The 24,080-nt window shown below is 50.0% G+C and overlaps 8 protein-coding genes across 8 annotated transcripts; 5 read left to right on the top strand and 3 right to left on the bottom strand.

Annotated features, from left to right (window-relative positions):
- Window positions 1-1,816: 1,816 nt before the first annotated feature.
- On the top strand, window positions 1,817-3,653 carry STEHIDRAFT_91904 (Arginase/deacetylase; the record flags this gene model as incomplete). The annotated part of the gene is made up of 8 exons (XM_007300659.1): window positions 1,817-2,318; window positions 2,402-2,517; window positions 2,595-2,829; window positions 2,927-3,060; window positions 3,157-3,197; window positions 3,260-3,338; window positions 3,415-3,455; window positions 3,532-3,653. The coding sequence occupies exons 1-8, from the start codon at window positions 1,878-1,880 to the stop codon at window positions 3,651-3,653; spliced, it is 1,209 nt and encodes a 402-aa protein (XP_007300721.1). The 5' UTR covers window positions 1,817-1,877.
- Window positions 3,654-4,534: 881 nt separating this feature from the next.
- Window positions 4,535-5,582, top strand: STEHIDRAFT_73681 (uncharacterized protein; the record flags this gene model as incomplete). Its single annotated transcript, XM_007300489.1, has 3 exons — window positions 4,535-4,598; window positions 4,668-4,886; window positions 4,962-5,582. The coding sequence occupies 3 exons, from the start codon at window positions 4,535-4,537 to the stop codon at window positions 5,492-5,494; spliced, it is 816 nt and encodes a 271-aa protein (XP_007300551.1). The 3' UTR covers window positions 5,495-5,582.
- Window positions 5,583-5,735: 153 nt separating this feature from the next.
- Window positions 5,736-8,083, bottom strand: STEHIDRAFT_165941 (PCI-domain-containing protein). Its single transcript, XM_007300658.1, has 10 exons — window positions 7,873-8,083; window positions 7,722-7,804; window positions 7,531-7,672; window positions 6,965-7,118; window positions 6,650-6,874; window positions 6,448-6,595; window positions 6,231-6,387; window positions 6,049-6,139; window positions 5,902-5,970; window positions 5,736-5,829 (listed from the first exon to the last, which is right to left on the bottom strand). Exons 1-10 carry the CDS (start codon window positions 8,073-8,075, stop codon window positions 5,812-5,814), a joined length of 1,290 nt encoding a protein of 429 aa, XP_007300720.1. The 5' UTR covers window positions 8,076-8,083; the 3' UTR covers window positions 5,736-5,811.
- Window positions 8,084-8,259: 176 nt separating this feature from the next.
- On the top strand, window positions 8,260-10,155 carry STEHIDRAFT_118723 (PCI-domain-containing protein). The gene is made up of 5 exons (XM_007300657.1): window positions 8,260-8,661; window positions 8,738-9,103; window positions 9,279-9,387; window positions 9,456-9,627; window positions 9,720-10,155. Exons 1-5 carry the CDS (start codon window positions 8,323-8,325, stop codon window positions 9,889-9,891), a joined length of 1,158 nt encoding a protein of 385 aa, XP_007300719.1. The 5' UTR covers window positions 8,260-8,322; the 3' UTR covers window positions 9,892-10,155.
- A 131-nt stretch (window positions 10,156-10,286) lies between these two features.
- On the bottom strand, window positions 10,287-12,570 carry STEHIDRAFT_91891 (MFS general substrate transporter; the record flags this gene model as incomplete). The annotated part of the gene is made up of 13 exons (XM_007300656.1): window positions 10,287-10,435; window positions 10,529-10,595; window positions 10,698-10,867; window positions 10,941-11,138; window positions 11,217-11,310; window positions 11,375-11,572; window positions 11,641-11,736; window positions 11,804-11,871; window positions 11,930-11,998; window positions 12,060-12,156; window positions 12,208-12,230; window positions 12,298-12,408; window positions 12,462-12,570. The coding sequence occupies 13 exons, from the start codon at window positions 12,568-12,570 to the stop codon at window positions 10,287-10,289; spliced, it is 1,449 nt and encodes a 482-aa protein (XP_007300718.1).
- A 3,677-nt stretch (window positions 12,571-16,247) lies between these two features.
- Window positions 16,248-18,614, top strand: STEHIDRAFT_153395 (cytochrome P450; the record flags this gene model as incomplete). The annotated part of the gene is made up of 13 exons (XM_007300655.1): window positions 16,248-16,368; window positions 16,427-16,507; window positions 16,567-16,891; window positions 16,970-17,057; window positions 17,117-17,177; window positions 17,240-17,355; window positions 17,409-17,531; window positions 17,601-17,772; window positions 17,828-17,927; window positions 17,987-18,087; window positions 18,143-18,167; window positions 18,224-18,364; window positions 18,536-18,614. 13 exons carry the CDS (start codon window positions 16,248-16,250, stop codon window positions 18,612-18,614), a joined length of 1,533 nt encoding a protein of 510 aa, XP_007300717.1.
- A 769-nt stretch (window positions 18,615-19,383) lies between these two features.
- Window positions 19,384-21,382, top strand: STEHIDRAFT_153394 (DNA photolyase; the record flags this gene model as incomplete). Its single annotated transcript, XM_007300654.1, has 3 exons — window positions 19,384-19,860; window positions 19,917-20,019; window positions 20,073-21,382. 3 exons carry the CDS (start codon window positions 19,384-19,386, stop codon window positions 21,380-21,382), a joined length of 1,890 nt encoding a protein of 629 aa, XP_007300716.1.
- A 566-nt stretch (window positions 21,383-21,948) lies between these two features.
- On the bottom strand, window positions 21,949-23,370 carry STEHIDRAFT_51737 (P-loop containing nucleoside triphosphate hydrolase protein; the record flags this gene model as incomplete). The annotated part of the gene is made up of 6 exons (XM_007300428.1): window positions 21,949-22,602; window positions 22,654-22,900; window positions 22,951-23,000; window positions 23,056-23,075; window positions 23,133-23,171; window positions 23,223-23,370. Coding segments are annotated over 6 exons (1,158 nt in total), but the record flags the coding sequence as incomplete, so codon positions are not given.
- Window positions 23,371-24,080: the final 710 nt, after the last annotated feature.

Genomic DNA, 24,080 nt, shown 5'->3' with positions numbered 1-24,080 from the left:
CGGTTGACTTCGTCCGAGCGTTTCACGCATTCATACCCGAAGGCTCAGAGTCGATCCCTGCGTCGAGCATCTCGGGGTACTACGGCGACCTGTCTGCTCCGATTTTCACAGCGAAGACGTGTCTGTATTGGGCTCAGACGTTGCTTGGTGATGGCGTGATTGTACGTCTTCCATTCATGATACAGATCTAGGCGAGCAATGGAAAGCTGACACCGTAATTCTATAGGTGTGGCGTTGTTACGTCGTTTTCAGTAGACGATTACTTGTTATTGTTCCGCCTGTTGTAGCTATGGTTGCTGCATTTGGTACGTCTATATCTTTTGTTGCTACCCGTTGAAGTGTTTCGACTGGACTGATCAAATGGTTGTATGTAGTCTCTGGGGTCCTCGTCATGAATACCTGGTCCAAAGTCGTTCCCGGAACCTCCACCTTTGTCACTGCCCCACCCTTTGTCACCACCTTCTTCTCTGTTACCGTGTTTGTCAATGTCTACTGCACCTGTAGGTACCCATTCTGTCTCGTAAAACTCTTATACCGCTCTCATCTCATGTTGACTCCACTTCGAAGTGATGATTATCTACCGAATATACACCACTGGTAGCTTCCGCGACGACTTCCGCCTCGGAATGAGCGGCATGGTACCCGTTATCGTTGTCCTCGCAGAAAGTGGAGCCCTCTACACGTCAGGTATTATTGCGTTCTTGTGCACATACATCGCAGGCTCGAACGGCCAGTACCCCGCGCTAGATATTATCACGCCGCTGATTGTAGGCTCATCCATCTCGATGCATGCTACTCTCTGGCTGATCATTTGTGTGCATAGGGCATCGTATATTGTCTCATAATTCTCCAAGTCCGCTTCCACACCTCGGGCTCCCGCTTCTTCACCTCCACCTTCTCTACACCTACTGGACCGATTCGTCACAATCATCGTCCTCGATCATCCAACAGTACACATATCTCGTGGATCCATCCTACCGACCTGACGAGCACTGGCATGGAAGATTCTGACGATTTAGTGGCGCGTGGGGGTGCTGGGGAAAGGCTGGAGGAACTTCAGTGGAGGGTGCCGGTGCCAATTTATGGGCATGGTAATGACGAGGAACTGGGTATACGAGGTTCCAGTGGGAAAGAGTTTGGGGAGACACTTCGGATTCAGGGTATGGAGATGGAGGTAAGGTCGAAGTTGGGGACCGTTTGGGAGGACCCAGAGAGATGATAGCAAATATACCACCATGGATGACTTCGTGAGGTTCGATATCACGCAGGTATTGCATACAAATGCATACACAGTGAGCCCAACTTACTTAACGGCTTGTATCAGTACTCGGATGCTCGGAGTGAGCATCGCTCGCCCAAGCCTGGGGTAGTGGCCGCTATCGTTTGTACTGACTATTGGGTGGCCCCTCGAGTGGCACCAAGTAGTGCATGTAGCTTGGGAGCCGGCAGTATCCGGGGTGAGTCCGTCGAAAGTGGCTCATAAATGGCCAACAAATGATCTCCTTTGACCACCATCCCTAATTGCGACCGATCCCTACGTGCGCACATCTCACTGTCTTGTAAAACTTCTCGAATAAACACTGGATATGACCCTATTGTTACTGAAAAGTCGCGTTCTTTCGTGGAGGGGAAATGCGGGTTTTCCGACGGGACAGGACTATTCTCCTTATCTACGCCCCTAGCTATCTGCCGTGGCATCCACCTTGACCGATCCTTGGGCCTGAATCCTCGAGCTCGTGTTCAGTCTTAGATATCAAACCCATATAACAAATGTAGAGCTCTTCCCGGAAGCTATATATTCGACGGTAGCGGTCGACGATGGTCATCGTTCGACTTCTCCCTACTTCTCCCTCTTCGGACAGGTTGGAGTTTCAGAGATGAAGACAGGGGTGAAGTCTACAATCGCACTGGTTTTCCTTCTTCAGGGCCTGCTGTCGCGTGCGGACGAGGTACACTCGCACCATGTCCCTCTTGGCTACATATCTCCAGCCGTCTCGCCCGTCTCGTCCTCCAACGCAGACTCCAAGCAGCCGCAAAACTACTTGGCTAAATATGGGCCCCAATCCGATCTCTCCTACACAGGCCCACTGTCCTTCTCACACCTTGATTATGCTCGCTGTCTCGATGACCCATCCACGTCCTATGATATCGCCATCTTCGGCATGCCATTCGATACCACGACTTCGTATAGGGCTGGTGCGCGGTTCGGGCCGCATGGAATCAGGCTGGGGAGTAGGAGGCAAAGCGAAGTGTGGGGGCACTCGTTAGCATGGGGGATGAACCCATATGAGGGAGTGAAGGTCATGGATTGTGGCGATGTACGTGTCTGTTTTACTTTTCTCGTTTGGCTGGAGAATTCGAGGTGGAGAACGAGACGGCATATTGATGGATAATGTGATAGGTCCCGTTGAGCGCATACGATAATTTGCTCGCGTTGGACCAAATGGAAGTCGCATATGATACTCTGCTTTCCCATTCCGTCTCCAAATCCAACTGGACCCATCCTAAGATCGTCACGTACGTACAATCGCTTTCCTGCTGTCGATACGTACACATCTCACAGGTCACTAATATGCATCCTAAAACCTATCCAGACTCGGTGGCGACCATACGATTGTCCTTCCCATCCTTCGTTCTCTCAACAAGTTCTATGGCCCCGTCTCGGTCATCCACTTTGACGCGCATCTTGACACCGGAGGCCCCAAGCGCGTACCTGCTCCACCAAAGCCAGACCCAGTCACCCATGGAAGTTATTTCTTCGTCGCGAATGAGGAAGGACTGATGATCAAGGATACGAATATTCACGCGGGGATTAGGCAGAAGATGCCGGTGCGTCTGTCATTTCTGCCTGAAGCCGCCTGCGCAAATCTGGCTCTTTAACTGAAACATGGCGACTTGCTGGGAAATTGGTGGTTCTTAATCATAGGGGGAGAGCAGCATGAAGAATGACCTCGACGTCGGCTTCATAATCATTTCTGCTGAAGATATCGACGACATTGGAGTCAATGGAGTTATCAAGCGCATTCGGGATCGTGTGGGGAATAATCCTGTATATCTCACGTATGTCCCTGCGTTCACGATGGCTTGCAGTGCAATTTTCCTGCCGTTGCAGTGTATGTGCTCGTACTCATGACTGTTGGCTGTTGGTTTGGGCAGGCTTGATATCGATACCCTCGATCCTAGCATGGCTCCCGCAAGTACGTTCATTCTTTTTCATAGACATCCACCCCGGTCAATTCTGATAATAACCTGGTCACAGCTGGTACACCCGAAATTGGAGGATGGACAAGCCGTGAAGTGAAGCGAATTATCCGGGGTCTTTCCGGGTTAAATTTCGTGTATGCCTCTTCAAACACTCCTGCCTTATATTCTTCTGCGTGCGATACTGATCATCTTGTGTTCCCCATGCCCCAGTGGTGCTGATCTAGTCGAAGTTGCGCCCGCGTATGATAATGGTACGCTCCGGTCTCTTCAGTCTATATGTTATCGTCCTGGACTTCATCCTGACATCATATTGAATCGTCTTGATAGCCGACATCACAGCTATCGCAGCCGCGGACATCATCCACGACTTCCTAGGTGCGATGATGAATTCGAAGCCACCAGGCTCGCGGGATGAGAGGAAGGCTTCGAAGGCGGCGCAGGAATTATAGGGTAGACGTTTTGGGCGCACGAGTTCTCGGAGCATGTATGTATGCACTATATCATACGCAAGTGTGTGTATGGAAAGGATTACAGAACATGAAGAGCGACATCGGACCGGTAGATCAGATCTTGAGGGTGCACTCTTCGTTCATGCAGTCGGCCCCATCGATACATTGAGATAGGCCACACCCGCGCATTCCTCGGGATCAATGACAACGCGTCCGTAATGGGATGGACTATTGCCAGCTTTTGCTCCCGTTTAGTCCTGTTCCTTGTCCGTCTGTGTCCTGACGCCATCGTGCGCAAGGGTGGCTATTAGAGGCCTATCTGCTCGGAGTCTAAGGTAAGTAACTTCACATACATTTACAGTTCTGATATGCTTATCTTGTCATACTACCGTACCTGACCAGACCAGACCTTAAAAAGGTTTGGACCAAGTGCACGTACTAGGATGTCTAAGTTCCCCTAAGTTCTCAATGCGAAACATAGCCCTTCAGGTGAGGTGTATCTTGAGGCAGTGATCCTTTCCACTGGTGAGTCACCGGAGTCATCATCATGCTCAGCGGACCACATCAAGTGCGTGGGAAACGAACTAACCACCTCGAAGACGGTGTACACGATAGGCAGTGCAGGTGTATCGACATGGCGTTGATGGCTTTGACGGCCTGGGTAAACCTGTTGGAAAGTGTACGTCCTTTAGCGTACTGGCTGTTGGCTTTGCATTCTACTCGTTGCCCGAGCCCGATGTAGACCGAGTATATAATTCGCCTACCGCTTTGACTTGACGTCTCTCTACTACAGCTACAACTCATACTCTTTACTTGGATCTACTCCTTGTATCACCTTCTTCACACCATCTTCATCGGATAAACCAATGACTTCGACAACAATGAAAGTCTACACCATCGGAGGTTCCCGCAATATTGGATATCACGCTAGCCTCAGGCTTCTTCGTAAGTCCATCCATTTTCCTCGTGTGTTAGCGTCGTGTCAATCTGAATCTGCACCATGGTTGTTTGTAGATAAAGGCGCCACAGTGACGTTCCTCCTCCGAAACCCCTCTTGTTTTGATGAGGATGAAGCTATCCAGGGATTCGTCAAGCAGGGAAGGGTCCGAACCGTGAAGGGAGATGCTTTGGTGAAAGAAGATGTCCGTCGAGGTTGGGAGGTAGCGGGTCAGAATGTCCCAGGTTCCTCGTCAGACGCGGATGGACAAGTCGACGTTCTCCTTTTCACCGTCGGTAAGTTCACCTATACCTTTGCTGCTTTCTCGGAAGATTAGGTTGAATTGTGGTGCTAAACCCTATATCTCTCAGGTGGCACGCCCACATTCAGCCTCACCTGTGGTTTCCTCATCTCGCCACCCGATCTCTGCTCCCACTCACTGATCAACACCCTCTCCACCATGCCTCGCACATCTACCCTTCCACGCATCGTCGCCGTCACATCAACCGGCCTCACACCCGAGAACACCTCCACACTGCCCCTCGCCATGCGTGTTTTCTATCGTGTCCTCCACAGTCCTCACAAGGACAAACAAGGCGCCGAAAGGATTCTCGCTCGGGCGCTCGGTAATCCGGAATCTGAGGAACACATCCTACCGGAAGATTGGGACCAGACCGAAGGATTGCCAGGGAAGGGAGAGTTGAAGCGTGTGGTGGTAGTGAGACCGGCGTTGTTGACGGATGGAGAGTGTAAGGAGAAGTATAGAATCAAGGCTGAGGGAGATTTGGCGGTGAAGGGTGGCTACACGGTCAGCCGGAAGGACGTGGCGCATTTTATCGCCGAGAGGCTTCTGGGAGCGGAGTGGGATGCCCTGGAGGGCAAGGGCGTGAATGTAGCCTATTAGATAATTCTTAGTTCTGTCAGCTAGTTCACAATCTTGGTTTCGGACTGGACCGGATGTATTCCTTGTATGCTGGCGGCCTGCTTCCAATGTACTGCATCTTCACTCTCGCTCATCGCATGGTCGATGCGCACAATGGTCCATTGCCATGTCCAGAAAGCAGTCAATGACATCCGCATCGTTGCATGTCATGGTCCAACATACGTTAGAAACGATGCCGGCCAGAGGTCGAAAAGAGCTGCAAGATGAATCGATTTCTTGCATCGATACAATACACAAATGCGCAGGCAAGGATACATCCCCAACCACCAGATCTATACCTATGCTATCTTCACAGTCTAAATGTACCCAACACCCACAAAACACATGTCAGCAAAGCAGACAGGCCAGTCCGGAAAGAACGGACGCACCTTCGCGTAGAGCGACTCCACTACCTTGCTTACTTGTTCTAGAGTATCAATGGCAGCACCGTACGTGTTCTGTCCGATTGAAGCGATAAAATTAGCATATGCAGGAACCGAAACCAGGTAGAGTGATTAGGGAGAATGGCTACGTACGTCGCCTTCCGTTTCATCGAAGACTAGGAGGCATCCCCGTCCTTGATCGAGAACGCCGTGGAAGACTTTGTCCAGGATCATCTGCGACAGCCTATCAAGTCGACACCACCCATGCCACATCACAGAGAACGTCAGCGTTCCTCGCGAAAGAAAGAGAAGCAGAAGCAGAAGCAGAAACGCACTTCGCCTCGACATCCTGCCTGCCCTGTCCGACCCTCTGCGCCACGTATTCAATCTCCACCACTGAGTAGGGCTCGACTATCCGGAGCAAGTTCTGTTCAAGAAGAGTGTCGTACAGCGCTGCGAGATGTGAACGGATGGTCGGGTCTGAGGAAAGTTCTGCATTTGCCACCAAATCAATATCTAGTACAAGTGAAGAGAAAGACCGTGTGAGCTGACCTTCCCGGTAATCTCGGAGTGCCTTTTCAAAGTCTGCAAGGTCACGGTTCTGGTGTGCCCGTGCAACCGCACGCATGCTCTCGACATCTCTAAGTTGTGCGTACTTCAGGGCCAGCTTGATCGAAAGTAGAGAAGTCACGTCCTCTGGCTACACGTGCAGAGTTAGAATGTCATCATTTACTGCCAGGGTAGATGGACCTACGAGGTTCAACATGACTTTACACAATAACATATACTTCAACGCGTTCAGGGCTCCAGGATCATCTTGCGCGCTCATGTTCTCGAATGTCTCGAAGAAGTATGAGTACGCAGTCGTGTAGTCTTTGTCCTCCGCGTGAAGAATTCCAGATTGGAGGTCGAGGGCGGCTTGGAGATGGGGTGGGCAGTAGATCGAGTTTGCAGCGGTGCGGGAGGAGGTGAGGGCGGCCTATCAGATCAAATAAGAAAAAAAAAGAAAACCATTGATACAAATCTCCGGATGTTGAGGAAGGATGTGAAGGAGGAGGGGGTTGCAGACCTTAGCTTTGGGAAAGTTTCCTGTTCCCCGGTGGACGCGGGATTCGAGGAGGTGGACTTCGGTAAGGATCATCTTGTCGTCGAGGCGTTTGAGTTCGGTGAGGAGGCTATCAATGAGTGCGAGCGCTGGCTTGTATTGACCGATGTCGAGTTGGCTATAATATGAGACGATTATCAGCATCATGACCTACAGCAGTAGTTTTAATATAATGGTCAAAGTAATAAAATTTAATACCACCCGTATCAACAGAAGTAAAAGCTCTTTAGGGTGGATGTTCAATGAGTCCTCGCCTGGAAACACAGATATTCCGAGATCTAGTCTGGGCCACACACGCCACACAGCTATTCTCGAAATCGTCTCTACGGAGGGCGACAGGTTAAGATGCCCAGCTTATAAAACGATATAGCGCCCTGTACGGCATCTTCATACGCAGGAGAAGGCACTATATTTATATTGGCGTGTTGCGGACTGGCGGATTGCATAACAGACGCCGTAGAGGACTTCGTTCGAGTGGCGAGTAACCTGGTCCCAACTCACTGTCGATCCAAGATGAAGTGAGAACTTACATTCCAATAAGTCTTGTCTCCAGCGATTGCTTCAAGAATATCCGCTTCTCGCGCTTGGCCCAGTCGATATTATCAGTTAGTACGGCGATTTGAATGTTCTGGCTGTCCGGGATAGGATTGAAGAAGTCGAGGAGAGTGCGAACTGTACACTCATATTTAGACAATGAAATATGACGGGTGATGTAACTAACTGAGTTTGGCTGTCTTTGCCTTCGCTGTGGAAGACATAAAGGCCCGGGAGAGTGTGATGACTTCCGCCAGTCCCTGTGGGTTCCTGAGCAATAGAGTAGGCAAGCAAGGTCAGTCTCATACATGTCGGAGCATTGTCAAGAATTAACGCACTTCTGATCTCTATAAAGTTCTCCTAGCTTAACGAGCGCGGTCTCCTGGTTCCTCAACGCCTGATCCTTGGACGCATCGTCCGTACCAGCCACAGCGTCATTCCCTGAGGCATTGAGAATATCCCTGAAAATTTGTTCGGCGCGTTTTGGGTCTGTCTTTGACAGTGATTGTGCTTCAGTAAGGAGGCCTGCGGTGCTGGACATGATTAAACAAGGAATGGAGGGGATAATGACTTCGTGCAGGTTCAGGAAAGTGAACGCGTACGCGTACGCGTCAGACCCGATTCAGGGGTTAGGGTGTTGTGCACAACAGTGGCGAGCCCGGGTGTGGGGTTAGGGTGCCTGTTCAATTGGTGGTGACGCGTCGCGTCCATCGCAAGCCCCTCACGCGTTCACCGTTCCCTTCGTCTTCCAGACCCCGACCTCACTACTTTTGACAACGAGCTCAACAATGGCCGAAGATAACGTTCTCCCCATTCCGAATCTTACTCTCCCACAACAATATTATACTCTTCTCCAACCTTCCCTCTCCACTCTCCATGCAGCGGCCCGCACATCTCTCCTGGAAGGTATCAAGGCAGACTCCATGGCACCATACTATCGCCTAGTCACTGCAGCAGGTGCACTTAACATGGACGAAGAGCTGCTGAAACAGATGGAGAAGCAAAATGAGGAGGAACTCGAAAAGTTGGACAAGCGGCTGAAGGACGCTGAGGAGACGGAGGGTGAGAGCGAAATCGGGGACGCACTGAAAGCGAAGGCGGCCTATTTGACCAAGATCGGAGAGAGGGTGATATAGTTTCAGCCTATGTGATAAATGCCTTTGACTCGTGAGCTGATACTTTTGCACAAATTGGTTGCAATAGGAGAAGGCCATTGAAGCTCAAACGCTTGCCCTGGACAAAACACCAGGGCTTGGTTCGCGCATCGACATCACCCTTACTCTTGTCCGAATTGGGCTCTTCTTCGCCGATATCCCATTAATTACCTCCAACCTCACAAAAGCCGAATCTCTCGTCGACGAAGGAGGAGACTGGGATCGCCGGAACCGCCTGAAGGTCTATTCCGGTCTACACGCGCTGTCAATACGGAAGTTCAGGCAGGCCAGCGACCTGTTCATTGATGCACTGAGCACGTTCACTGCGACAGAGCTACTGTCGTACAACGACTTTGTGGCGTTGACGGTCATTAGTGCTGTATTGACGTTGAACCGGGTGGATCTGAAGAAGAAGGTATGTTGAACGATCCATTGACAAGTTTTTCTCTTTCTACTATTTGGGGTGCAGATAGACCACGGCCCACCCTGCAGGATTGTCACATGAGGCGTCTGCCACATACGTTCTACTTAGATCACCGCGTTATGTTTATCTAATATACTCAACGGCTAATTTTGCGCTCTATCCCCAGATTATCGCAGCACCAGAAGTCAACCAAGTTCTTCCCGAACTCCCAGTTCTTGCTGATGTCACAAAATCTCTGTACGACTGCCACTACGACAAGTTCTTCGTCGCCCTCGGTGCGTTTCAGTTGCATACCCTTCCCACCATAAATTTCGTCTTCAAGCTCGCTTACATCCTTCAATAGCAACCCTTGAACAAACCCATCTGCTACCCTCGCGCTTGCTCGCACCACACGCGCGGTACTACGTCCGCGAGATGCGTATCCTCGCCTACACCCAACTCCTCGAGAGTTACAGAAGTTTGACACTGGAGAGCTTGAGCAGAGCCTTCGGTGTTTCTGTAGAATTCATGGACACGTTCGTACCCTTTTCCTTCCATCCATCCGATAACTAATCATACTCACTAACTGCTGCGTTTCAATATTGATATGGGCTGTTGGGTCTTGTAGCGAACTCTCCCGCTTCATCGCCTCGGGTCGTCTGCATGCCTCCATTGACAAAGTACATGGGATCGTCGAGACAAATCGGCCGGAAGTGAAGAATGCGCAGTGCGAGACGGTGTTGAGGAAGGGAGACGTGCTATTGAACAGTGTGCAGAGGTTGAGTAAGGTTTTGTATTAGTTGCGACCGCCGGTGTCCAGTCAGTTCTGCCTTGTGTTTCGCATTTCGAATCAGGAAGCTGGGTGTAATATTGTGGTGCAGACTGTTATGAGATATTGAGGACGGGACTTCATTGCTTGGAGCTAGGAGCGCCACATCACCGACAATCGTGGGACATTCGCTGTGCCACGCCACCTGGAACGAGCTCTGGCCAGTAACGTTTTGCAGGCCTCGACGTGTTTGCCTTTGACCATACGATTCTCAAATGATACAACAGAATATGAATAAATCTATATGTCTAGAGGACCAGAACATCGTTACGCAGCACTCGTCGTCATCCTACACAGGTCGCATCCTTACATGGTATACCGGAACTAGAGTCCATCGACCATTAGCAAGAGCCAGACCACAAGGAGTTAGAAACGTACATATGGATTCTCGAAATCCGTCGCATCTGCCTCGCCGAGTCTCTTTCCTTCCTTGACACGTTCTTCGGGCGTGAGGCCGTCGTTCGCTATGAGCTTGTCCTTGCGCCGATTGCGGACAACGTAAATGATGCGCCAGACTGTGTTTATAATGATGCGATGAGGATGAAGGTCCAAGAAAAGCAAGAGAATTATGTCATTAAATAAGAGGGCAGGGGTGAAAAGGGACGTACGGCATATCAAGAGGACCTCTGCGCCAAAGCTTGCAGCGCATACCGAGCTTGCCTTGATATACCTTGGCTATACCGACATTGAACGCACAATACAAGTCGTACACGGGTTAGCCAGCGTCGAACTTGACCTTATACAAGGGCCACAATTAATGCTACGGGCGTGACTTACAGCATCCTTGCTCTGAAAGATTTGAGAGCCGACCATGTTACCCACACAATATCCCACGAACGTTAACGAGCTCGCCACCGTGCGTTTGGTGCGACCAGGGATGTTAGATGGGATGAGGCTCCATCCCATGAACATAGAAACTACAAAAGGAGTTGTGAGGAAGAGACAGCCTGTCGATTCGCCATATCGATAAAATGTCAGCTACCAACGAGAAAGAAGTCGAAAATACCGATGCGAACGTACCCCACTTCGTCCACCTATACTTATCATCGGACGGAAGAATGACAAGACCTAGGAATCCGGCGAGGGGACATAAGGATGAAAACACCATGAAGTATAGACGAAGATTCTGGTATCGTGAAACCGTGAGGCCGACGACAATGAACCAGAGCACACTGAAAACGTTGCTCGGAAGACCGTAGAGGATGACCTCCAGAGAGGCTATGTGAACAAGGAAACCATCAGCCTCCACAGTCAGATTCCTTCCTTAGCCTGAAGTTAACTCAAAATGAAACGCACTGAAGCCGAAAGACTTGTAGAGGATAGATCCGAAAGTCGTTAAGCCTCCGTTCGGGACAGAGCTGAAAAACGCGTTCAACAGCGTGATGTAGACCTTGAATACCACGCCACATTTCTCATCAACATTCACATATTTTGACCACCCTGATAGAACATACCACAGGATCGGAGAAAGCCTCCCTAACTTGGCTCCACTTCCAGCTCTTCACACCCGTGGTATCATGTCCCGTCTGATTCGAAACAATCCTAGCGTTCGCCATTCTTCGTTCTTCCGGCGTCACCCAACGAACTTCAGAGGGAGTACCGAGCAGGAATAGGCATATGATTCCAACTGCAATGGTGACGGAGCCTAGGAACTAACGTCGGTGCAAGAGGCAGTGAGTCATGAAGATATGAGGGCTACAGTATATGTGAGATGACTCACGTAGGACATCCCGCGCCAGGATTCGTCGCTCGAGTCTCGAGCTCCAATACCGTAGAGAATGAGTGAGCTGATAATTCCGAAGCCGGCGTTTGCACTCTGCAATTGCACACTTCTCGGTCAGCAATGAATACCTCATTGTACAATAACCGACGTATATATTGACCTGGAAGAATAGCGCTCTGGAAGGGTGCTCGCGGGTTTTATACCAAGAACCAATGACGAGAACAAACCCTGACAGACGCATGGTCAAGGCTAAGATGATTGAATATTATACGGATTGGAGACATACCTGGAGAGATGCAGCACTCCGCGATGCCCTGAAGAGCTCTCAGCGCAATGAGTTGGCTAAAGTTCTTAGCTGTTGTTTGGGCCAAAAATCAACATGACCGGTCATGGTACACGAGACTTCAGGGACGAACCAAAACCTATACACAGAACGATAATTCCCCATATTATCATGCAAAGAGACAGTGTTCGCCCCATTTTCCATCGTTGAAGAAGAAGGTTGGAAGGAAACTGCAGGATTGTAGGTAACCTGAGGTTATACTGCACAAACATCGATCATACCTCGAAGCACATGTACATCAGATCTGACCATCGAAGCATGGCCATAGTCAGTCTTTGGGCCCATGAGCGGGTGATATGTACAGTACTCACAGAAAATAGTTGTAAGCCATTGATATTGATTCCCAACTAGCCCCGTGCTCGTTTCGAGACCAAAGTTTGCCTGAGTGCCGAGTGAAGTCTTGTCGGACTGTTGAAGACCTGCTCGCGAGTGCAATGAGTATAATTCATCAATATCTGAGGAGATAGGGACTGACCGTAACACAACCACATGAGAGGAAGCAAGTACCGGTCGATCTTGCGTTTCAGAGTCTTGTACTGCTCTTCCGTGTATTGACCCTCCGCAAGCACTACGATGAAGGACATGTTAGAATTTTATGACTGTGCTCAAGGTGCATCTGGAGCTCGTACCAACATCTGAGTCGTCTTCCACATCGTACACTTCAGCAACTATGTCATTCTTCTCCATGTCCAAGGCCTTCTCAGTGACTTTTTCGATGTCGGCGTTAGGCTGGTAGCCGAGGGTGGACGAAGCGGGAGGCTGATTAGTCGACATCTTGTGTTGGTTGAAGAGACGAAGAGACATGAACGGTCGAAAGAACAGCCCACGAGTTGTATGATCACTCGATTGCGCCTATTTCTAGCGGCACGGGTATATCATTTCAGAGGTAGACTTCGGATAAGTGATACGGATAGAGTGGAAGTGGTGAATGTACGTGTCCGTCCATGCACTGCTCGACGGGATGTCCTTATCTGTGGAAAGGTTCGCTATCACAAAGATATACTATCGGGAGGTTCTGCGCGTGAAGCCCTTGAGTGTGACCCTTCTATGTGAATGCAGAGCCATCTTTAGAAAGACTCGACAAAAGTGACTGCGAGAACTGATATCATGAAGAGTCCGAACAAGCGGGAGAAGTGTCTGCTCGTTCTATTCTTAGAGTCTGCAGGTTCTCCGGACCTCAATCTCTTTGGCTAATGTCGTAGTTATATGAGCACAGTCAAAGGCTCATGTGTGGAGGGGCCACGTCCACGATAGCGAGCCAAGATGCGACACATGATGAATGAACAAGACAGCAGTGAGACGTTGGGCGGGACCTGCGACCTACACCTCCAGCTCAAATTTTGTCAGATGCCGGTGATACTGAGCCACAGTCCGGAATGGAGAGACCTCCTAACTATAACCAACAAAACAGGCTCGTACTACACCGTAGTCTAGACTCGGGGTTAAGCAAGTGCAAACTTAAGCAAGTTGAAAGCAAGAGTACTGAACTCAGCTTGTCGTGTCGGTATGTGTAAGTACGGCAACCTTGCGGCAACCATACCAAACAATTATACGAAAACTGGTTCGAGGAGCCGCTTGGTACATTTCTGAAGACATTCCTCGATTCTATGTGCCCAGGTACAGATCTTACCTGCGTGAAAGAGAAGATAGACAAAGAACACCATGATGGTAGCCGACCAGCCGCGTCCCGCGTCAATTGTGTTGCGGCCGCCCGGCCCGCCTCAAAAATCCCTTATTAGGGTCATTACAGATCCTTCCGATCAACTTCCCACCTTTATGTCTTCGTAGATTTTTTTCCCTTGAAGACATTGCCCATACTCTTCATAGAGATCCGACCTTGTATGCATCAACGAATCACTTATTTACTCTCCGTCACGACCAATGCGCTGGCTCAGAACGTGTGACTCGCTCAACACGGCAGAGCACACTCGCATTCAACAGTAAGTGCAGCTTTGACACGCTCTCTGTTTTCTCTCCTCTTAGATATGTCTTCTTTTCATCCAGGCCCCGTCATATAATGAATACCCCCGATAGTGTGCAGTAAAGCCTTGGAGCAATTCAGCGTCACGTACGCCTTGTTCACCTTTGTCCATCCTGACCTCATATACGAAATTGCTCACCATCCAAAGTTGAACTCTCTAGACTCCATGGACCTAACCTCCACTGCTTGTCCTAGCACAAGTCACCGGAAGCTCAAGATGATTTAGACGACGCATGTAATCTAGCAGTAGAACGCATCAAAATGATTGTCCAGGGTTGTAATCAAGACGTTAATCCTGAAGACGAACGGGCCTAAACAGAGAAGAGATACAGCCTGAGAGCGGTAGGTTGTAGTTTGCAGTCGAAATATGACCCGAGAAAGACCAAGGGCAGTCCATGGAGGTATCTCTTTCCACGCCACTCAGGCTCTGCGCCCTCTTGCTGACTACTTTCCAACGGACTTCGATACACCTCCATTCAGTCCAATGTCTTCCAAGAGACTATTCCGCCTTTGTAGAGCCTTATACGGCTCTGATTTAGGATCAGAATGTCCAGTGAGATTGCCTAAGTGTCACCGGAGACAGAACGAATGCGATCTCATCCCGAAGGTATGTCCTGGCCTGTATTTGAACCCGTGAGTTCGTCTCCGGGCTTACTGCTGAGATCTCCTTTCGCTGCCTGCCAGATTCTTGGAGGGTATGCAGCTCTTCCACCGCTTTCTGCAATCTTCATTTGTCCCCGTTGCGGGCGTATGATTTGGCGGCTGTTTGTTCCAAGCCATGCCTCGAAGAGAACCGTCTCCCCACATTCGTGTTCAGGACATTTTTTCGATGTTCCTGTACCTCTCCAAGGTTGCACTTGGAGTGTTCTATTCTATCTGCGAATAACATAATGATATAGTTCCAAAATATATCGAGAGGTCGTGGGGTCCTAGAGCGAATGGGGATGTGGTGCTTCTGTGTTGAAGTTCACGGGCGCCACACAACGCTTACAGCTAGTCAGCATGCACTACCAGAAGGAGGAAGACCCATAAGCATTTCAACTGCTTTGGAATCTTGCCTCACTCATCATTTGATGCAACTCCAGACAGTGCATTCGCCAAATTACATGCTGGACAGTATTGCACCCTTTTCTGGAGGAGGAAATGACCACGCGTTTAGGGAGGCCAAAAAATGATGTATTGTCATCTTCACTACCAAGACGTCGCCGTTTCAAGGTTGACTGGTTCTGGTCTCCGCTCAACTAAACACGGGTCTGCCTTCATAGTTCAGTGGAGGTAACTCCACCCCGAGCCTATTTTCTGACAGAACCTCACAGGCGCAATGTTCCGATAGCGGACGATTGAGTTCAGTGGAGGCTTTGCGTCTTGAGCGCCACACCAACATTACACTAGCGAATACAGTAAACTTGGTTCCTGTGCGGTGAACAAGCGCTCGTCCTGCAATACTTGATGATGGATCTGGTAGATGTTACTCATCAATGTCGGCCATCTGAGCGGCCTTTTGCATTCCCGTATATTTGTCTTTTTATTTTACTTTTACGAACTCATGCTTCCTTCCTTCGAAAGGGTAGATGGGATTGTTCCACCAGTAAAACTGTGAAACTGCCACTGTATGTGACCGATTTCATCGTGCGCGTTTCGATGATTTCAAGCCGTATATATTTTCAGAGAGCAAACATCTAAAATAATGGAGGTAATCGACATGCCTCTGTGAGATGCCCCTCCTTAAACGCCGAGTGGGTAATAGTGCAGTCTTGCACTGGCGGTCAAGTCTCTGTGACTGATGCGTGGATGTTTCATTGTTATCGTCGATGCCTGTGGTGTCTTCGGGCGCGGATGACACGATCAAGTTTGCGACGAATGTACGGGAGCTATTTATGATCACCCCTTGATCAGTTACATTCATTCGGCTTACCGGTCGTGGGTCAATCCCAAAAGACTGGCGTCTGAATGTATATTTCTATCGACGACTTTATCCAGTTCTTATTTGCTTGGAGATACGCACAGCGAAGGTCCACCCACACCGATGTCCGTGAGGGCTTCACGCCTAACCCTGACTCTAGTCATGCATGGAGTATTCCCAAGCCTTAGTGATCTTGATTGCAGAGCTGTCTGATCTCGAGCGCAACGCCATGTCGGTTTCAGTTGCGCTCAACAGAATCTGATATTTTACTAATTTAAGGACGTATATAGCCCTTGGCATCCCTCCCTCCACCTTCAGTTCTACTCCCGTCCAGCGACGTCTGATTTCTTGATCAGGTATAAGCTAACTAGCCAACGATGTCAGTCGAACCAATCCAAGCCATCGCTGGCGTGATAGGCCTCTTCACCCTTTATCTCCTCAAGCGGTACTTGAGTAACGGACGCCCAGCTCATCTTCGTTTGCCTCCTGGCCCAAAAGGTACGCAGTGATAGTGTATGGCTTCCGGTGTCCCATAGTTGAGAAAAGCATGCTTTAGGTCTTCCAATCATCGGAAATCTTCTCGACGTTCCTGTTGAGGATGAGTACAAGGTGTTCTCAGCATGGCAGAAGAAATATGGTGTGTCCTATGATTTCTCCTCCAGAATGCCGGTTAATCTTTTGATGTCACCATTTCAGGCGATGTCATCTCCCTCACCGTCCTTGGGAAACCTCTCATCATCCTCAACTCTCCAAAGGCCGCTCAAGACATGCTCAACAAAAAGAGCTCCATTTATTCATCGCGTCCTCATTACACCATGGCATGCGACCTCGTCGGCTGGAAGGATGTTCTCGTGTTGCTTCCTTATGGTGACCGCTTGAGAGCCTATCGCCGAATGATTCATCAGGTCATCGGCACTCGGGCTAGCGTCGACAAGTTCAATGGTACGATCGAGGGCGAGGCTCAGATATGCGTGCGCAGGATGTTGAAGGATCCAGACAACTTTGTTGGTCCCGTTCGCAAGTACGTGATCTATCTCCATCCTTGTGCCCTTCTGGGGGAAATTGACACAATATGACCGCGCAACTCTGCGGTACTCAGAGGAGTCGGTGCTATCATCTTGATGATCAGTCATGGGTACAAAGTCGACACGGAAAATGATCCATTGGTCACAATCGCAGATGAGGCAGTAAGCATTCATGCATATTTGACAGCCAAGTTATAGCGCCACTAATTCCTTTACGATAGACGGATCAACTTGGCGTTCTCCTCTCGCCTGGTAACTTCTTGGTAGATCTGATTCCAGCCCGTGAGTCTTTTATGGCCGTGAAGTCCATAGTGGAAGGTCTAATTAGCGACGAATACGTTCAGTCCGTTTCTTGCCCAAATGGTTCCCTTGGGCAACGTTCCACAAACAGGCTGATGAGTGGCGCAACACGCTGTTCGACATGACCGATAAGTCATATGAGGTCGTAAAAAAGCAAACCGTGAGGCCTCACTCTTATTCTTTCCAATTGAATGAGAATTGATGGTGAACTAGGCCAACGGAACTGCTGTCCCTAACTTCGTGACAAATCTCCTCGAAGGCGACAACATCACTGAGGCTGAAGAGTTTGAGATCAAGTGGGCGGCGTCAAGTCTATACTCCGGAGGCGCTGATACCGTAAGTCTATTTCAGCCGCTCAACATCCACATAACCCCAAGCGCTGACGCTCGTTACTTATCCATTTAGCCTGTTTCCGCTATGTCCTCGTTCTTCCTGGCGATGACAATGTATCCCAATGTACAGAAGAAAGCCCAAGCTGAGATCGACCGCGTTGTTGGCAAGGATAGACTGCCTTCTTTCTCAGACCGTGATCAGCTTCCATACATCTCTACCATGATCAAGGAGATTATTCGATGGGGTTAGCAGATTAAATGCATCATGTCATGATTGTACTGACGTTGAAGCGTCCGCAGGGCCTACAACGCCACTCGGCGCTCCTCACTGCTTGGAGGAGGACGATGTTTACGACGGACACTTCATACCGAAGGGGTCCACTGTCTTGGCTAACATCTGGTAATGCTACCACCTAAAAACTGCGGTGTAGGGGCAAAGACTAACGCATATCATCCCAGGCATTATCTCCATGACCCCGAAGTATACCCCGAGCCCAATGTTTTCAACCCCGACCGACTCATTGCCTCGGAGGGAAAGCCGGCCCAACGCGATCCTTATGGTCAGAATTTCTGATAGCCTTCCTGCTTCTGCTTCCACTCACATGTCTTCTGCAGAAATGTGCTTTGGTTATGGCAGGAGGTTCGTACCGTACCAGACTCGGAATTCCAGCCTTTTCTCAACTTGTATCTTTAAAGGTCATGCCCAGGGAATCAACTTGCCGATTCGCTGATGTTCATTTTCATCTGCACCATCCTCGCGGTATACGACATTGAGAAGGTTTCTGTCAACGGAGTTGTCCAAGAACCCAAGCACGAATTCACCAGCGGGGTACTCGTGTACGTTTTATCTCCTTCTCGTGTCGCTTTCATACCCAATCGGCCAACATTGAGCCCGTTGAGCCAGTCCAATCTGAGCGCTATCATTCCTTCTCCTCCATCCATCACATTCTCTGCAGTCCCGCAATCGATTCAATACTCCGAAGTTGCTGACTGCTATCTCCGTCACAGACGTCCGAAGCCTTTCAAGACGACCATCCGACCACGCTCAGAGAAGGCACTGGCCTTGATCAATGCCGTTGAAATATAGAGCTGGGCTACTCAGAAGGCTGTCTCCATAGTTCGTACATGAAGGAAATGAGGGGCATCAAGTTCTGGTCATGGTATGCGCATAGATTCAATTGGGCTGGACGCTACCATGGACATGCCTGAGCTGGAAGACCACCTACTATCATTATGTTCAGTGTTTCCTAGCACCGTATTTGTTGACATATCATTCCTTCTCTCGATTTTCATGTTTGTTGATCATGACCTCAATAATATTTTCCTAGTGGCCGTCGCCGTTGCTATCGTTCATCAGAACTGAGAACGGGTGACAAGCAAAGTGGTACTCGCACTCAATCCATCCGGCATCTTCACAGTAACTGTGTCGTCCGCTTTGTGTTCTACATAATTTCCCAGCCGCTCTTCCCTCTGGGAGTTCTCGGTTGCCGCTGAAGGACATTTATCTACACAACACCTGTTGACGTTTCTCCTGTTGGCTCTATCGTCGACTGGTCTCCGTACTTCCGAAGAGGAACGACTTCTTCAATCTTCCGAGTCAGTCTGGCTCTCGAGGCTAGCTTGGTGGTGGAGATCGCCTAAGATCGCCCACGATCGCGCGTCCCCAGTTCTATTCCTCCGGCCTTCCTTTGCTTTCGATCTGGACAGTTCAATGACATCATGGCTCTGCATGTTGAGATCGGCAGTCTCGTGTTGGTCTCAGTCTCACACAGTCCATCAAAATTGAGAATGATAACCATTGTGGTCGCATCACTATTCTACTGGTCTTTCATACTATTTCCTCTCTTTCGACCAACATGCCCAAGCCGCGCGTTCTCTACTGGTTTCGAACCGACCTTCGTGTCCACGACTCGCCTGCTCTCCATGCTGCCCTCCAACTCAACCCTGAATGTCTCTATCCAGTCTGGTGCTGGGACCCCCACTATGTCCTCCAAGCTCGCGTCGGACCCAACCGCTGGCAGTTTCTTCTTGACTGCCAAAACGACCTTTCTCAGACTCTGAAGCGGCTCAACACGAAGCAAAGGCTTCTCGTTCTTCGCGAGGCGCCGCAGACATTGTTGCCCCGCTTGTGTCGTGACTGGAAGATCACGCATCTTGTCTTTGAGGAGGATACAGATTCGTATGCGTTGGAAAGAGACATAGATGTGGAAGCAAAGGTTCGAGAGGCTGGTGTTGAAGTCGTCAAAGCGGTTGGAAGGACATTATGGGACCCGAAGGAAGTGGTAGAGAAGAATGGTGGGCAGGCTACAATGACCTTGAACGCGCTGATGAAGGTCTGCAAAACTACAGTTGTGAGATAAACAGCAAAACTGAAAGTACTGTCTCACAGATTACTGCCAAACTTGCAACTCCAGCTTCGCCACTTCCTACGCCAACCTCGTTACCAAACCCTGGCAATTTCACCCTCTCAGTCGCCAACGAACAACCACCAGGTAATTTTGATGGCCGTACATGACCTATCATTCTAATACTCATGCGGTCTTAGGAAGCCTAAGTGATGAATTTTCAATCCCGACACTCGCAGAGCTCGGAATTCCAGCTTCTGCCGTGACGACGCCACATCGCGGTGGCGAGTCTCTAGCGCTGAAGAACCTCCAGACTCTTTTGAGCGATAAAACCTATATAGCGACCTTCGAGAAGCCCAAAACCGCGCCAACTGCTTTTGAGCCAGCTGCCACAACCATTCTCTCGCCGCACCTCCACTTCGGATCGCTGAGCGTTCGAAAGTTTCACTTCGAAGTCCAACGAATTATTGCCGAATACTCTGAAAGCAGAAAAGCTTCTACGCCTCCTGCCAATCTGCCTGGACAGCTCTACTTTCGTGAGATGTACTTCTGCGCTCAATACGCCATCGGCCATCCATTTTCCCAAATTGCAGGAAACTCAGTCGCACGGTACATACCTTGGCACCTCCCTTCAACCATCCCTTATTCCCCCACAACACCCTACACGATCGACTCTCCCCTCGCTCACCGATGGTTCTTTCGCTGGGCCTGGGGAATTACTGGCTTCCCCTTCGTCGACGCTCTCATGCGCCAACTCCGTCAAGAAGGCTGGATCCACCATCTCGGACGGCATATGGTCGCTTGCTTTCTCACCCGCGGCGGGGCCTACATCTCTTGGGAGCGCGGTGCCGAAATCTTCGAAGAGCTTTTGATAGACCACGAGCCGGCTTCGAATGCTGGCAACTGGATGTGGTTGAGTTGCACGGCGTTCTTCTCCCAATACTACCGATGCTATTCGCCGGTAGCGTTCGGGAAGAAATGGGATCCACAAGGAATCTTCGTCAGGCGTTACATTCCGGAGTTGAAGGATTTCCCTGACAAGTGGGTATATGAGCCGCATTTAGCGCCAGAGAGCGGTCAGAGAAAAGCAGGCTGCTTGGTGTTGTCGTTCGAGGACGCAGATGAAGATGGGAGGTCGATACTGCCGGACTTAACTGTGGCTCACGCACGACCGCCACCTCCGAGAAATGGACTTCTACCACTCAAGAGACCTCTGACCGGCGAGCGATACTATCCAGCGCCCATGTTCGACTTTCCTCAGAGGCGGGATATATGCATGGCGAAGATGAAGACCGCCTATGGAGCCAAGGTGAACGGAGACGATCCTTGCGTGTTGGACGGGACGGGACGGGATATCGTGTTCGGGGGGACAAAGTTGCCAGAGGACGAAGGGGACGGAGGAGACGCTGAACGCGCCAATCAACATGAGCTGAAGAGGAAAAGACAGATAGATGAAGACAGTGGGCAGACTGCCCTGGACGTTTGGGTTAAGAAGGGTAGAGGGAACTGATCCTATTTAGTACTATGCATTGTGCCCTGTGGGCTTTGATTTGTCCTCGATCTCGTCTTTCTCATTGCGAATGGATTCTCCAGTCTCGTCTACGAGCAGTCTTGGTGCGGAGACGAAAGCGGATCAATCCGAGGATTGTCTGCACCGCCAATTCTTGACGTTTGTGCATCCTACTTGAAGAAATGGAGGCGGAGATGCGCTGACGAAGACGAAGGCCGGCAGGGTTAGGAGCATGACGAAGCGAACTAGTAGGAACCGCGGGAACCGAAAACAGCTTGGAAGATGGCGCTGTGCCACATCCGACGATCAACAAACTCGCGCGTCAAGCACGTGGTTGCTTCCTACGTGGCGTTGTGGAGATGCTAGCCCGGGGCCCGGGCTCTACATGAATCGTGAGCAGAAATGCATGACTTTGATGTAATTGAAATAATCGTATCAACCAGTGTGGATTATTATTCTTTAAAAAAGGGTAGTGATACACAGTAAATAATGCATGTTCAAAAAAAGAAACAACTATTTAACGACGAATTTAAAAAGTTACTTGATACGAATTTGACAGGATACCATCATGCTGAGACATCGTCCATAGATACGGGTTCAGCTTCAGTAGGGCTCTGATCATCGAGCTTCTCTTCGTCTATGTCCACAGCTGGGGAATCATTGGTAGACAAAACAATCTCTGAAGGGCCGCTGGAGGGAGAGCACAGCGCGCTGGCGTTCGATTCCGAAAACAGTGTACCACCACCACTGGTTTCTTCCCTCAGACGCGAGTCGGATTCCCCTATAGACTTTCCACGTCCGCAATCGCGGAAAGGTATGGACGAAGGCCCGACGGACGACGAACGGTCTCGTCTGGCCTGCGCTGCCCTGCGCTTCTCGGATCGGTAAAGCTCGATCCGCTCCCTGTCTGCAATCACTTGCTCAACCCAGGCTCGTGCACTCTTCACGGCAAGATGAGCATCATCCTTATGAGAGATACAGTAACCTTGAAGCTCTGCCATCGAGAAGCTCTGTTCGGGGATGGTGTTGGAGAACTCCTCTGCAAGAGCAGACAGCTCTGCGGAAGAAAGAGGATGCTCCGAGGTATTGCTAGTCATCTCTGAGAAAAGATGAATGAAAAGTCTAGACGCTTGACTGGACGTGGCAAGAGTATACGGGATGGTGAAATCAAATCGCCCAGGACGCGTCAGGGCAGGGTCCAACGTTTCTCGATAATTGGTCTAGTAGGATAAGTAAGTAGAATGCCCGGTGAGACGCCAAGACTGACGTACGGTGGCAAAAAGAATTCGACCATCCTCGCTGCCAACACCATCCAGCACATTGAGTAGGCCCGAGAGAGTAACCATCGTAGCTTGTTCATTAAAAGTAGGCATCGGTAGCCCATTCCGATCGAGGGCACTGTCCATATCTTCTCTGTTGACCATTGATGGTGGAAAGACGCAGTCGATGTCTTCCATTACCACAATGGCATACTTCGGTATAGACGAAAACAGGTCCATCAGGCTGACGTCGGATAAGCTAAAAGCGAAGTTAGCAAGCGGACATTGGCAGCTATGAGATTCTCAAACCTTCGACCCGAGAGCGAAAACATATGTATGGGCAAACCGAAGTGTCCAGCCTAAACGAAAACTTCATCAATGAGAGCGCGAACAATGGTCATTAGAATTGCGTACTATGGTGTAGATGGTCGAAGCTGGGTACACCGTCAGCATTCATGCATCGGAAATCAGGAAGACAAGGATTCACTTACTCTTCCCCGTACCGGGCGGACCGTATAGGAGATATCCACCTAATGAAAATTAGGCCCACTGCTTCCATATGCCGATCCACGGATACTCACGATGATATGGCACGCCTTTGGCGTGGTACCAGTCCTCCGAAGCTCGAAAGCGTTCGACGTCTTTCACGAGTTTGGCGACAGCACCATCATCGAGGATTAACGATTCTGAGGGGCGAGGCACCTTGGCCTTTGTCGTCGACCAGCCTAATTCATGATATCGGCTCTACGCAACGTGGTCAACATCGATCAGACTCCTCTAGCAAAGGAAAACTCACTATATTCACGGATCGAATGATCACGCTCTTCTTCCCCCGTGTTTTGTATGCCTCATGGGCCTCCTTGACCAGTGCGTGCAGTACCGTCGTGTTGCGCGTGTATAGGCTGCCATCGTCGGAAGTTCAATGACCGGAATATATGAGAGAGGTTTCAGATCGGCGCCCACCTTAATTTGAGCTGCGCGGGCGGTCGCTCGCCATACGTCTCCTTAGGCTGCTTGAACTCTACTTCCGCCCAATACCCCTTCCATCGGAAACGCTGAACGTGGTCGGTGGCTGGTTCACAGTTGGCGATGTCGTCGAGCTTGAATCCGGGATCTGTGAAAGCGTCATACTCGGCACGGTGGCCGCCATTGACTGCGGTGATGATGAGATCCTTGATTTTATCCCGCCACACATCCCGTTCGGCCTATACGACGTGAGGGTTACAGAGGTAAGCCAGGACGAACAAACTACGGCGCACATGTTCGATAGACGCACCAGATAGAATATGATCCACTCATAGGCGGCGTCCTGCTGTTGAAACGTAGCGGTTACATGTAGGGCTGTGAGAGAAGGCAAGTCAGTCCACGAGGATGCCACGTAAGAACCAATCAATAATGAACGCACAGAAACTGATTCGAGCCCAGATCCATCGAAACAC

The sequence above is a fragment of the Stereum hirsutum genome (assembly GCF_000264905.1).
Source record: "Stereum hirsutum FP-91666 SS1 unplaced genomic scaffold STEHIscaffold_3, whole genome shotgun sequence".
NCBI lineage: Eukaryota > Fungi > Basidiomycota > Agaricomycetes > Russulales > Stereaceae > Stereum > Stereum hirsutum.
Note: the sequence above shows the minus strand (reverse complement) of the source record. Positions and strands in the feature narration are given on the sequence as shown.